This window comes from Coregonus lavaretus (assembly GCF_964263955.1).
Source record: "Coregonus lavaretus genome assembly, chromosome: 29".
In the NCBI taxonomy this organism is placed as follows: domain Eukaryota; kingdom Metazoa; phylum Chordata; class Actinopteri; order Salmoniformes; family Salmonidae; genus Coregonus; species Coregonus lavaretus.
This window is the reverse complement of record NC_140016.1, coordinates 35,814,481-35,829,147: the sequence shown is the minus strand read 5'-3', so window position 1 is coordinate 35,829,147 and position 14,667 is coordinate 35,814,481. Positions and strand designations below refer to the sequence as shown.

The 14,667-nt window shown below is 43.8% G+C and overlaps 1 protein-coding gene across 1 annotated transcript in view; it reads left to right on the top strand.

The window, feature by feature from the left end:
• diaph2 (diaphanous-related formin 2) overlaps positions 1-14,667 on the top strand; it is a 643,868-nt gene that overhangs the window by 357,735 nt on the left and 271,466 nt on the right. Inside the window, exon 20 of the mRNA XM_084147077.1 lies at positions 12,649-12,747. Within this exon, the coding sequence (XP_084003203.1) occupies positions 12,649-12,747 (99 nt within the window). The remainder of the gene's footprint in view (positions 1-12,648; positions 12,748-14,667) is intronic.

Here is a 14,667-nt window from a genome sequence, read left to right as displayed (position 1 = left end):
TTTCTCAAGGCCTCATCCACCATCCACTCCCTCTCCCTTCGTTCCTCTCTTTCATTCTTTCATTGGCAATTTCCACAAAATCATGTCCCTATTTATTCAGGGGTTCTTTTGGCCGTGGCTGGCTGTCAGCAGGCCTGGAGATGGGATTCTCGCAGGAAGTGGTTAATGCAGAGTAGAAGGGCTGGGGAGTTGTTAGCATGTGGGTTTGTAATGCAAGGCCTCAGGGGTGATGGCCTGAGCAACATAAGCCGTGAGTCCTAAAGGAGAACTATGTGAGCCCTGGTGTTCTCTCTCACTCTCTCTCTTTTTTCCCTCTGTCTGTCCTTCCATGTCTTTCCCTTGACCAGGGGACCTAGCGCCGATCACACGGCCCACGCGTAGAACACAACCCACAGCACCACAACAGGGCCTCCTCTCAAACAACAAAAGCCTCCCTGCAGCATGCATTCCTACTGTGACTTCTGGCCCTAGCACACTCTCCCCATGTTTTCATATGGGCTCTGATTTATTTTTGTCCTCATCTTACATTCCCCTCTCTTGGGTTGGTGCACTGATTGTGCATAACTGCCTTGTCTCTTTGATCCGTTATGCATAGCAAAAGAGAAGGAGAGAAAAGAGTGCGAGAGCGCAAGGGTTTGCTTAAATAAAGTCAAGGCAGGTATACAGTGACAGATACATCAAATTCAAATGCAGTTCACGACTGAGCACCTTTCTCTCTTCTTCCTCCAGATGCTGAATAGTACATATTTAATCAGGGCATGTCTGCTTTGACACCTACATGTCACTGGAGCATGTAGGGCGGGAGGCTGTCTGAAGAATAGTCATCAGGATTTGACACAGACAAAGCCTTTAAAGTCTCAATCTTGCACTGCAGCCCGGCTGGTTGACAATATACTCGGCACTCAACGGTTGTCACCTTTTTTTATCGTCAGCCAGGGAGATCCGTATGGGTTTGTGCCGAGTGGCAAGGTATGCATTTTAGCTGGAGCTGCTATTTTTATAGGATTGGGGACTTACAATTATACTGTGCTATCTGCCTCGGATGGTGTTGATTCTCCGGGATAAACCCATTGCTGCCAACAACCGTGGAGCCTCTCCGCCAGAAAGGAAGTCATTTCCCTTATCCTTCAGCAAACCTTGACATTTCCCCATGCAGACATGTGAAATATTTCTTAAGTCCTTTCACACCTTCGTGGACAAATTGGATCAACCTATCGGTTAACCTTCAAGTAAAGAGGATAATACTCAACCACATTTCTGAAACATAAACCTTGTAAATCCGAGCTGCACCCCACTGTTTTATTTTGTTAATTTTTTTCATTTTTTCATTTTCAATTTTTTTTCTTCGGTTGACAATACTGTATGTTTTAATAGAGAAACAGTCTGAAGACCCAAAGCAACAAGTCCAAAACACCAGTGGCTAAACGTGAACGAAAAGGGAATGACGGCAGGTAGACACTCAAGTCTACTCCTCTCAATATCACAGAGGTAAAACAGGTGGGCAGGGAGGTAGTCACGCAACCGTTGTGTCAGCACATCATACGGCCACCGGAAGTGATGTTTTAAGAGCAAATTAAGGGTCTCGTGCATTAAGGACACACAATACACCAGCTGCAGAGGCCGGTATCCCATAAGTAATTATTTATTTTGTAGTTAGGCTGGGTTATGTGAGCACGGTGGCGGTTTAGCCTCAGGATCACTGGAGGAGAAGGCATGATCAGAAGGTGACGGGGGGCAAAGACAGAGGTGGCGGGAGACAAAGCCCCAAACAAATTATTAGACCACTCTCTCTTGGTTCGCTCACCATTTTTCATCATGTCTTCATCCCCCAAAATGTTAGAGCGAGAGAGAAAAACACTCCATGATAGAAAGAGAGCGGCAGATTATGTTCTGTCAGCTGACAAATTTACAGATTGCAGACCTGTCCAGTAAATTCCAAAGTAGGGCATTTGTGAACGACTACACACATATTAAACAGTGACAGTGCATTAGAAATAGTCCCACTTGTTGCCTACTGCATTGCATTAGTCCCAGTATCAAACAGAGAATCAGTCATGTTCATGGTAGTGTCAACACAAATACTGTTGACCATTGTTAGGATTGTTATTTTATACGTACAACTTAGCAGTAGCAAAAGTATGGTCTCTGTTAGAGCAAGAAAGAGACAGTGAGAGTTTGAGACAATGGACTAGCAATAAAAGCTGTATGCATGCATCACTGCATGTTTGTGTGTGTTTGTGTGTGTGTGTGTGTGTGTAGCTATTGCATCTGAAGGCATAGTTGGGGAAATAGAGATGGTTAAGGTGAGCCTGGTGCTGCTTCGGCTAGCTGGTACATATCCCTTCTCTATCCCTGCTCTCTATACTTTACCACTCAGGATGGGTCTGGGCCTGTGTACCATGGAGCTGGGAGAGGTAATAGAGACTACTGGGACCTCTGTTATCCTGCCAGTTGTCTGAAGAGGCCCAGCTTTCTGCTTTCCATCCTGTAGCTGTGACATGAGCCTAGGCTGCAGCGTTTCGCCTGCTGAATGCTTAAACTCCAGCTAGGCAAGGCCTGGGCTTAATGGACGCTGGGGGCAGCCGTTTGTAGCATCAGCAACTGCCTCTCCAGGCGCTCAAGAACATTGGGTCACGGCGGGCTACCCTGGCACAGACGGAGAACAGGTTCCTGGAGCTCAATGCTGTCAGGCCCAATCCGCAGGCTACCCTCAAGAGCTCTCACCACGACCAACTAAGAAGGCCAGGTCAGAGCCTTCCCACACTCTCAGAACCTTCCCACGCTCTCTTGCTCCCCCAGACAGAGAAGGAAGAGAACAACAAAGTCACAACACTCTTACATTAAATAACATAGTTATTAGAGGTTGTCCCGAAGCTGGGGTCAATGAGAATATGGTTTATACTGAGAGACACCTTTTATTATTTTAATATATTAATTTCACTTAGTTTTCCTAAGATATGACCCGTTTCATTCTTGTGTCAAAAGATGTCTATTTATTTCAGGTGTAATATATTTTAATTGACTGAAACAGCACTGTGGGTAATCCATTATTTAATCTTTCCTTTATGGAAGACTGTTTTCATTTCCCATTAATCAGAATCCCCACTCTATGAGATAAGTGTTTAGCAGTAGGAGTCAGCAGATCCCCTCCAGGTGGAATATGTGATTAGTAATGCTCCGGCAACTCATATATGAATCCACTGGAAGAGTTCAATCTCGCCAAGATTTGCTGGATTCTTCAACATGCACATCACATTTTCAGATTATTTAATGATACAGGACTGAATTTCCATTTCTGATGGATGGTAAGCAACCTCATGTATGCATACTGAATGTCTACCTCGATGTTAGTGGTTAGCGATCCTGCCCATTCCCTCTCATCTCTCGGGTAAAACATTAATGTCGTGTAGCTCAGTTGGTAGAGCACGACACTTGCAATGCCAGGGTTGTGGGTTTGTTTCCCACGGGGGGCCAATATGAAGAAGAAAAAAAAAATTATGCACTCACTAACTGTAAGTCACTCTGGATAAGAGTGTCTGCTAAATGACTAAAATGTAAAATAACAGAACAAAGTTTAGAGGACATAAACCAGAGATATGTATGAATGAGGTTCTCTCTCTCACACATGAGATGGAGGAGGAGGTTATCCTACTCAGTTATCCCACAGGGCTCCGCTCCAGGGCCAGCTGTGTGTCTCCAGGCTGGGCCTCTCCTCTCCTCTTCCTCATACTGTAGCCATTACTGGGTCACAGGTCAGTTTTGTCACACTGGGAGATTCCTGTTTCCTTCCAAAGCCTCCTCCTCCCTCTATGTCCCTCGTCAGTCAGACCTGGACTGAGTAGAACCAGCTGCTGAGGGGGAAAGACAGGTGAACTTCGGAGTGAGTGGCGGTTGAATTGAACACTCATTTTCGTTCATGTGGACAGTCAGGCATGTGTAGAAGTAGGTATGCACACACGTGCAAAGGCACACACACACCTACACATTGGCATGCACACACACAATCACCATTATTTCCATTATCATTAGGCATGATGATGATTATACAACCTCTCCCCCAGCTGCAGCTCACTTCTAATCGCCTCACCTTGGGAGTGGTGAGACAGTCGGTCCGAAATGTGCCCATTGTGTGAAGGTCAAGCCTGGGCAACAAGGAAGCTGTTATAGAAATGGCTTAACTAACTCAGCTCTCAGAGCGAGGATTGATTATACTTATGCAGTCCACCAGACAGGTATTTATTACAAACATCTCTTAACATCAACAAATGAGAGGCTTCTCTCAGGAGGCGCTGATTATATGCCCAGATTGCTTCTCTGATAATGGATTTTATCTGATGGATGGCTGCTGCAGACACTAATTTCCAGACCACATAATCAAAAATAGGCTTGTCCGATCCACCACAAAAAAATATATAAAAAAATTGGAATGTACATTAAGCTTTTATCTCGCTCTTTGTTATGTTGCGCTCAGATTCAATTTGTGCCAACAACAAAAAAAAAAAATATTGACTGGCCTTTTGCGATCAATGAGGGTTTGCCAGCCTGCCTTTTTGAGAGTGGGAGCACACTTTTGAGATCCTAAATTGAGGGAGGAGTGGAGAGAGAAGGTTTATATCCCAATGGTAAATTGGCTTTGGGTTTGATAGATAGACCTGTTTAGCCCTAGTCAATGGAGAAATTGGACACAGATGGAATTCACTGGTCAAATGGTGTTTTCAAACCTCAAGTTTTGCTCTCTATTTTGGGAGGTATTGCGCTCGTTACTCAAGGTGTGATTGTCCAAGCTCTTTTTCGCTATGCCCTACACCTCTCTACCTCGCCAACTGACATGTTGCTAACTCTTTGTCTACTCACCCACCTCTCTTTTTTCCCTTAATACATTTTTACTCATCCACAAAACAATGCCGTCCGTAGACCGTGGTCTTCAGGGTAGGATTTCACATCTGTTTTCTGTTTTCGGGGGTGAAATTGTGAACGCTTCAAAGTCAACAGCCCCTGGAACACGACTCACTAATGTGATTGAGATGCACTCTGGGTACTTAAAAGGAGACATGAAAGAACTCTTCTCAATGACTCGCAGGCAATTTGACCACATGATCTCTTGTTCAAACAAACAAACAAAAACACATTGTGTACACACAAGCAACATGTAGAATGGCCATGTAGAAGCTTAACACCACCACTTGTTAGCTGTTATTGTATTACATTAAACGTCTAACAGAGAATGTACATTTAAAAACAGATGTCAACTCATTGACACAGACAATTACACTGTCTACTATTACACTTAAACTGCCCAAACACATCCCTGTCTATTCCCCATATCAGCCTTGTTGGCTGGGCCAGATGCACAATAAAACAATAGTCCTATATCCAAAGCATCCCTTTAGAGAACCAGCTGCATCCCAAAAAAAAACCAATATCCTTTGAAATAAATTGGTCTTTGTCATATTCCGTTGAAATGTTTAAGTATTGCACATCTAGATGTGTGAGCTGCAGCTAAAGCAGGCATCAGCAGAGCCCTATGGCTCTCCTCTTCTCAGAATCCATCTCCTTTAGAGGGGCTGGCAGCTCTAGTAGCTCAATCCCCAGTGTGAGTCAGAGAGATGGAGGACGGAGCACATGTTTGCAGGCATATTGTACATTCGGGTGGGTAATAAATTGCCTCCTGGACAGCCAGACTCCACATTGTCTGGTCCACTCTTAAGTTTCTACTTTCAAAAGGCCTCCCATCGCTCGGCATTGTCAACTGGTGGGTTGTCGTCTGGTGGTGGCTGCGCTCCCTCGGACAAGTCTCTGTCTCAGTCACTGTCTCCAGAAGTGAACATGTGGTAGTGTTTAGCTTTCTAATGCCCCGGGCCCTTCTGGCTGTTCTTTAGGGAGATTATATCTCATGGAACGCTACCAGCAGAAAGACTGTGGGCCAGTAAACACAGCGAACGCCCAAGTGTGGAAGAACTCTGGTTATCAGGAGCTCCCCAGGGCTAACCTCGGTCCAAAACTCACATACAAGGCTCACACAGACGCCAAGCCATCTTAAACTGGCCAAATAATTTTTTATTGCTTGTGTCGTTTATGTATTTTTTCAATCCTTCATCCTGTGGTAGGCTCCTCTAGCCTTAACAAGCTTTTATACTCCCCTTCCTCTGGTAATGAAATGTAACTATTATCCTGGGCCGGACCTAACATGCATGTGGTTATCTTGGCAATTAACTTTAGTGTTATTATTTAATGGTGATTTGGAATCAGATTTCTCTTTTTGGTATCAGTCTCATATGCATTTCCCTCCCTTGCAAGATATGGAGTTCCAACAAAGCATTTGGAAACACTCACTATTCATATTACACTGACACATTCTTGGTCAACCAGCAACCTCCTTTTTCCTGAGTTGTCCATCTGGCCTTGCTCAATGCACAGGTTTTGCTGTGAATATTAACGTATATGCTGCTCTGCAGACATCATTCATATGTGTGTGTGTGTGTTATTTTTGTGTCCTACAAGTGCTCAGCATGTCTTACTAAACTTTAATTTCTTTGTCTGATCAGCCATCTGTATTAATTTTATTGTTTGCCGGATGCGATGCCCAGCTTGCTGTCTAGCTTGGTTTACCACATGCCCGGAGGAAAGCAACACGGTCCCACCATGCTCATTCCCGTTCAAATGGACCTACCACCTGATCTCGTCGATAGCTCTAGCATAGACACTAAGTGCTAATTTTGGTTCGCCAAGGAAAACAATAAATGAAAGCCCAGTGTCTCTCGCTGTGATTTATTTGTGATTAAGATTGGATTATCACCATGTGCCGGGACTGACAGCCTGTCATAGGAATGCTACATCTTGATGAGAAAAGGGCTACATGCTTTCATTGTGCCCGACAGCTCCAGCAAACCTGCCGGCTGCCAATTTCACACCCTTGTTCCACCCACCACAAAGCTCTTTCAGAAATGGATGCACGGAAGATTGCATTAACAAATAAGGGGCTCTAGAAGAGGGATGGTGCTTGTTGTCGGAGTCTTACATCTTAGCCACTGGGCAGTCGTCAGTAAAACACGTTTGGCGCTGACAAGTGGATTTATCAACTGTCAAGCCATACCCTCGAGGGCAGGTTGAATGTTTAAGGCTTCACTTGGCAGAAGTCAAACTTGGACTGTTCCATTCCCAAACTCTATTTGCATGCAAACTTTATGTTAGGAAGGAAACAATGCTGATGACTAGTGAAATTTGTGTTTTTCTGGTCAATTTTCCCATTATAATTGGGATTTTTAAAACATGGTCTAGAGAGCTTTTTCTGTTCTTGTGGTAAAGCATCTGTTTTTAAGCAGCCTATAGTTATCCTGTCCACACTTCCTGGACACTGAAAAAACCGGCAGACAATTGACATCCCCCTCCAGGACCCAACGGTCCACACATGGAGTGATAAGGAAACATGCTGCGTTTTGCATAATTGAATCAGTGAGCATGTAGCCTAGCATATAGCAGCCAGGTAGAAGCTATCACCATCCTTCCTCTAACCTAGACCACTGCTGCTGCCTCTACCCCAAGCCCAGCAAGACAGGAGAAGCACAATGGGACAGTATCAGATTGGAATGTGTCTGTTTTTGATTATTAGAGGCACTGCTTTGCTTTCCGTTTAATTGGAGCTGGTGCCGCAAGCCTGGCGGGCATGGGGGTGGGGGGGGCTGAGGACAGCTGAGGCACTGACGAATGTGTCGAGAGCGTCCCGCCGAGAGCGTGAGGTACCCAGGTGGGAGATCCAGCTGGCAGTAGGGGGAGAGGGAGGGATGGGATTTGAAGGGGGATCCAGGGCCCCAATATGGCCCATCGTTTTTCCAGTTAATGCCTGCAACAACAACAAAAAAAAACATAGGCGTCCCCATTGGGAGATCAGTGATTCCTGATGTTTTATTTTCTCTGGGCCTCTAGTTTCTTTTTCTGAGACTTGGTCTCCGTGAGAAGCACAGCGAGGTTCCTGAATCTCTGCCACCAAGCTGAGTAAAAACACACTTGGCCCATGAATGAGGCTTTGCCAACCGGCCCACTGCGCTTGACCCGGGGCATTATGGGTCTGTGATGTCATCACCAGGGGACTTGTCATGAGGCATTTCACCTAATGTGTTTTGAATAACGTGCGCCAAGTAACTGTATCCAAATGGTGCCACCCATGGCTGCACCTTTGCCCAGCCATGTCAAATCCATAGATTAGGGCCTAATGAATTAATTTAAATTGACTGATTTCCTTATATGAATTGTAACTCAGTAAAATCGTTGAAATTGTTGCATGTTGCATTTATATTTTTGTTCAGTATAATTCACTGTGAAATGAAATGAAACAAGATCTTTTCACAGCCCTGTAAAATCAAGGGTCTCATAAAGTCATATCCTCAGATTACAGTTTCACATTTTTTTTTTTTTAGTGTAGGCTTTCCTGTAACACAGTTGCTTTCCAGGAAGAAATACAATGCCTCCAGATGGACGTCAGATTTGGAGAATGTATGTTCTACACCATTTTCTACAACATTGTACCTATTATTTGTTCCTTAAACAGCAATGCAACCATTTTCTTAGGCCATATTTTCATGGAAAATATTCTAGGTCGATCATTATTGAATATTTATGTAGGTTTTCAAAGGTTAATATATTGTTTCACTCCTACGCATCTATCTACAAGACATTTGAGAATGTGTCTTCCTATCTATCTATATAAAGGTTGTTAGTAGGGAGGAGCACTATGTCAGAACTCATACTTGACATAGAATATAACTGAGGTCTGACTCTAGACCAGTTATGAGAGGTTAGATCATAGTATTGAATTACCCTCCCTATTCCACCTCTCTATTCCAGCAGCACAGTGTAGAGTATAAACAATATCTTCCCTGAAGTGTTATGTTGACAGGCTGCCTGGGAAAGAGGCTAAGGCTGGTTGTGCCTGGTACGTCTAGCCACATTTTCATCCTCTCTACCGGCTGTTGTTGCCTCTTTGATTGTTTCTTCAAATATGCATATACTTTCTGGGGAACTGGTTGTTTGTTCTGGGTATTTCCTGGGAGACTCCCAACTTGGGCTTAAATAAATAGAGGAGTTGTGATGATTAGTGGCGAGGCGTGCTTCTGCTCCCACAAGCCATCTTGAGGGGATAGAAGAATGGGGTGGGTTGGGGGGCTGAAACGGAGGAGTCTTCTTCTCTCCTTCTCCTGCTGTTACCGCTGTCTCCACCTGAGTATACACTCCTCCCCCCTCTCTTCTTCCCTCTCTTTCCCTCCTTCCCATTTAAAGAAAATATGCTCACTCCTGAGGGGTGGCTAATTTGTGTGTGTATGTGTGTGCTTGCCAGGGTTGGGACAATTTGAATTATAATTACTCAATTCAGGAAGTTATTAGAATTAAACATTCTAAATGTAAAAAGGTTTGAAATAAATAGCTTATCCTTTTCAGTTTATTGAGACATTAGATTGGAATTTCAGTTTATTTCCTGAATTGACTGACTTTAATTAGAATTGACCCCAACCCTGGTGTATGCATGCCTGTACACGTCTGTATGTGTATTTCTGTCTGTCTGTCTGTCTGTCTGTCTGTCTGTCTGTCTGTCTGTCTGTCTGTCTGTCTGTCTGTCTGTATGTCTGTCTGTCTGTCTGTCTGTCTGTCTGTCTGTCTCTGTGTGTGTGTGTGTGTGTGTGTGTGTGTGTGTGTGTGTGTGTGTGTGTGTGTGTGTGTGTGTGTGTGTGTGTGTGTGTGTGTGTGTGTGTGTGTGTGTGTGTGTGTGTGTGCGACTTTGCGTACATGCTTGTACATGTGTGTGTGTCTAAGTAAATTTAAGACGGATGATTCACTGACACATAGTGTCTGACACATAGGTTCACCTATACCGTGTGGAATCTCCCTGACTCACTGTCGTTGAGATTGGGGCCGGTCTTCTGAGTCCTTGTCCGACACGTATGGCATTAATGCTGTGTGCTGCCTGCCTGTGTGCTGCCTGCCTGTGTGCTGCCTGCCTGTGTGATGTCTGCCTGTGTGCTGCCTGCCTGTGTGCTGTCTGCCTGTGTGCTGCCTGCCTGTGTGCTAAGTCGAGCAGCAGTGTGTGGCGCTCTCCAGGATTACGCTGGGAACACAATTATCTCCCTGGCTCCGGGAGGCTGACAGCACAAGCCTTGGGGAAGGGGAGCTATGTTTGTCAACCATCTACCCACACGTACAAACACACACACACACACACACACACACACACAGATGCATACACACGTGCACACACACACACACACACACACACACACACACACACACACACACACACACACACACACACACACACGCACACATGCACACACACACACACACACACACACACACACACACACACACACACACACACACACACAAGCTGCTGCTGCAAGCTTTCTCCAGCAGACCAGGGTTTAAATTAGTATTATCCATGAATGTGCGAGAATCTAACAGCCTTTGTAGTCTCTCTTTACTTGGTTTCGATTGGCATTTAGAGCAGAGTGGGATGGGTGTGTTCCTGTGTTGAGTTAAAGGTGAATGGAAACACTTTAGGAAGTAAATCTTAATTCTAGTGTTTCCATTCCCCTTTAAAGGTCATTTCATCACTTATTTACTCCTTTCAACACCCCTGTGTCTAGTGATGTTTCTCCATATACAGTATCAGTCAAAAGTTTGGACACACCTACTCATTCCAGAGTTGTTTCTTTATTTTTACTATTTTCTACATTGTAGAATAATAGTGAAGATATCAAAACTATGAAATAACACATATGGAATCAAGTAGTAACCAAAAAAGTGTTAAACAAATTCTTCAAATAGCCAACCTTTGCCTTGATGACAGCTTTGCACACTGTTGGCATTCTCTTAACCAGCTTCATGAGGTAGTCACCTGGAATGCATTTACATTAACAGGTGTGCCTTCTTAAAAGTTAATTTGTGGAATTACTTTCCTTCTTAATGCATTTGAGCCAATCAGTTGTGTTGTGACAAGGTAGGCGTGGTATACAGAAGATATCCCTATTTGGTAAAAGACCAAGTCCATATTATGGCAAGAACAGCTCAGATAAGCTAAGAGAAATGACAGTCCATCATTACTTTAAGACATGAAGGTCAGTCAATCTGTAACATTTCAAGAACTTTTAAAGTTTCTTCAAGTGTAGTCGCAAAAACCATCAAATGTGACAATGTAACTGGCTCTCATGAGGACCACCACAGGAATGTAAGCCCCAGAGTTACCTCTGCTGCAGAGGATAAGTTCATTAGAGTTACCAGCCTCAGAAATCACAGCCCAAATAAATGCTTCACAGAGTTCAAGTAACAGACACATCTCAACATCAACTGTTCAGAGGGGACTGTGTGAATCAGGCCTTCATGGTCAAATTGCTCCAAAGAAGCCACCACTAAAGGACACCAATAAGAAGAAGAGACCTGCTTGGGCCAAGAAACACGAGCAGTGGACATTAGACCGGTGGAAATTTGTCCTTTGGTCTGATGAGTCCAAATTTGAGATTTTTAGTTCCATCCACTTTGTCTTTGTGAGACGCGGTGTGGGTGAACGGATGATCTCTGCATGTGTATTTCCCACCATATATCATGGAGGAGGAGGTGTTATGGTGTGGGGGTGCTTTGCTGGTGACACTGTCTGTGATTTATTTAGAATTCAAGGCACACTTAACCAGCATGGCTACCACAGCATTCTGCAGTGATACTCCAATCCCATCGGATTTGGGCTTAGTGGGACTATCATTTGTTTTTCAACATGACAATGACCCTATTTTAGATAGAAGGAGAGTGATGGAGTGCTGCATCAGATGACCTGGCCTCCACAATCCCCCGACCTCAAACCAATTGAGATGGTTTGGGATGAGTCGGACAGCAGAGTGAAGGAAACGCAGCCAACAAGTGCCCAGCATATTTGGGAACTCCTTCAAGACTGTTGGAAAATCATTCCATGTGAATCTGGTTGAGAGAATGCCAAGAGTGTGCAAAGCTGGCATCAAGGCAAAGGGTGGTTATTTGAAGAATATAAAATATGTTTAGATTATTATATAGTTTGGATGTCTTCACTATTATTCTACAATGTAAAAAGGGCACCCTATTGCCTATAAAGTGCACTTCCTTTGACCAGGGTGAATATGACTCAAAAGTAGTGCACTAACTAGAATAGGGTGCCATTTGGGACATATCAGCACAGATGAGATGAGCACTGGACGGGGAATGGGGTCAGGCATGCTATGAATTCCAAGAGTGTGCAAAGCTGTCATCACGGCAAAGGGTGGCTATTATATACAATATATTTTGATTTGTTTAAGACTTGTTTGGTTACTACATGATTCCATATGTGTTATTTCATAGTGTTGATGTCTTCACTATTATTCTACAACATAGAAAATTGTAAAAATAAAGAGAAACCCTTGAATGAGTAGGTGTGTCCAAACTTTTGACTGGTATTGTAAGGCTCACATATGTATTGTCACCTTGGGTGTTGTTAATGTACGGTTAACGTATGTTTTGAAAATAAACTCCATTTGAGTTGGAGAAATAAAGCTAACTTTTCATCACCGCTTATGGGTCACAGACATGCTTGCACTTTCCCATACACCAGTTATGTTCATCATATTTAAGTATGCATCCCTTCTATTCCTTCTACAGTGAAAAAGGAGGTGGACGAGACAGACGCCAGGATGACCCAATTCAAGAAAAAGGCGAAGGAGCTGCGAATCTTGGATGCCAAGACGGCACAGAATTTGTGTAAGTACTTGTTGCCCCTTTACCAAGCTTGTCCATCTGTGAACCCTTTGTCCCTATGTATAATTGAATTGTGAAAACTGGTTATCAAAACTTAATTTGAGGATATTAGCTACTAGAATTTGGGCTCAATTGGGCAAAGTGGGTTTTACAAATACATGTTGCATTCAGAGTGTGTGTGCCATGTAACTCAGCACATAGGGCTACAAGCATTTTTGCATTCTGGCAGAATGCAAAAATGCTTGTAGCTCTATGTATTCACCCCAAGAATGATTCTGCACCCAATGGGGCACAGTGTGTTTTAAAAACACATATTACATTAAGAGTGCATGTGTCAACCATTTTTTTTTTTTTTTAATTTACGTGCTTATGATGACAAATGTTCTTAGTATCATGATTACACACATTTGCATGTCCTACAAAAATGTCTAATGCATTTAATGTGTATATTGTTTTACCTGAGGGTAAGTGCTTTCTTGGCAATAGGCTGGGGTTCATCACTGCTACAAATGGATTAAGTCCCAGCCCCCTCTGATACCATTTGTAAAATCAACGCATAACAGGACCAACAGACAACACCGGGCGTTTGTGTTGTGATCATCCCTAGCAGCAGGTGTGGACCATATGCTGTGAGCAAAGCCATCACTTTATCTCTCTCCACCTCTGACCTCCGAACAGTTAGACTTCTTCCTGATCACATGAAAAATAATATCTCTTTTTTTTTTTTTCTTCTGTTTGACCAAACTTAATCGGTGCAATGGAGCAATATTCAGTTTGGATTCCAGTTTAACTTTCTCATGGTAGCATAGCCCAAATTATCATGCTGAATGTATCTTTGTTTTTCTGTTGAATTCACTTATGCTGTGAAATTGAATGATATTCAGTTTGGATTCCAGGCTATATGAGAAGTGAGGCTATAGGCTGGCTTTTCCCAAACTTGTTGATCAGCTCTTGCCAGATTTTGGGTATCGATAGATGGCTTATACCCTCCCTAGGAGAACCCTCTGTTTGACAGCTCCCTGCCCCCTCCCCTATTCCATATTTGTGAATCATGTCTTCCTGCCTTCACAAAGTGTGCGGATGAATTCATTATATAAGGAGAGGGGTGGCCGCGACAGAGCTTCTCTGAGATTGATGAGGGGAGCATGAGAATGCAATTGTTATGGCTTTTATCCTAGATATCCCCTACCTTAGATATGTAATACCTCTGATAACACATCATGCAATATTCATGCTTTAAATGCTAAAATAGCAGGTCACCTAAACTCCACTTCTTCCCTTGTCTATCCCTGTTTGTTGTTTCTACCAGATCTGAAACAGAATACATCAACACAAGATGAATATATTTATGGGGGGAGATACTTAAAATCTTCAGGCAGCTGTTGAGGGGGTGGTGACACAAGTGGGGGCTAAACTTGAATGTCAAAATCGGGGGAGAAATATTTACTTACCCCCCCCCCCCCCCCCCCCCCCCCCTTTTTTCCTCCTACTCTCCGACTATGATAGCAGTCGTGTTGACAGTGAGGTACAGTATCAAGTATTGCTTCATATTATCACTGTTCCTTTGTGGTTAACAGATCAATGATTTCGTCAGGAGGCAATAAAGTGGGTTTTGGTGTTGGGAATGGGGGCAGGGAACCTCGCTTGAGTGGGTGCATGCCTGTTTCTGTGTACATGTGTCTACGTGTGTGTGTGTGTGTGTGTGTGTGTGTGTACGTATATGTACTTGTGTGTGTGTACGTATATGTACTTGTGTGTGAGTGTGTGTGTGGGAGGGTGACAACGACAATCAGTGTTCCTGCCATGTTTGATTATCACCGCAGCAGATGGGTCTCAAATTTGGCAGGAAGTGATGACGACAAGGGTAGGGGATCTCACCTCCGGTATGGCGCGGTGACGATTTGGGGGAACATGTGCCGTTAC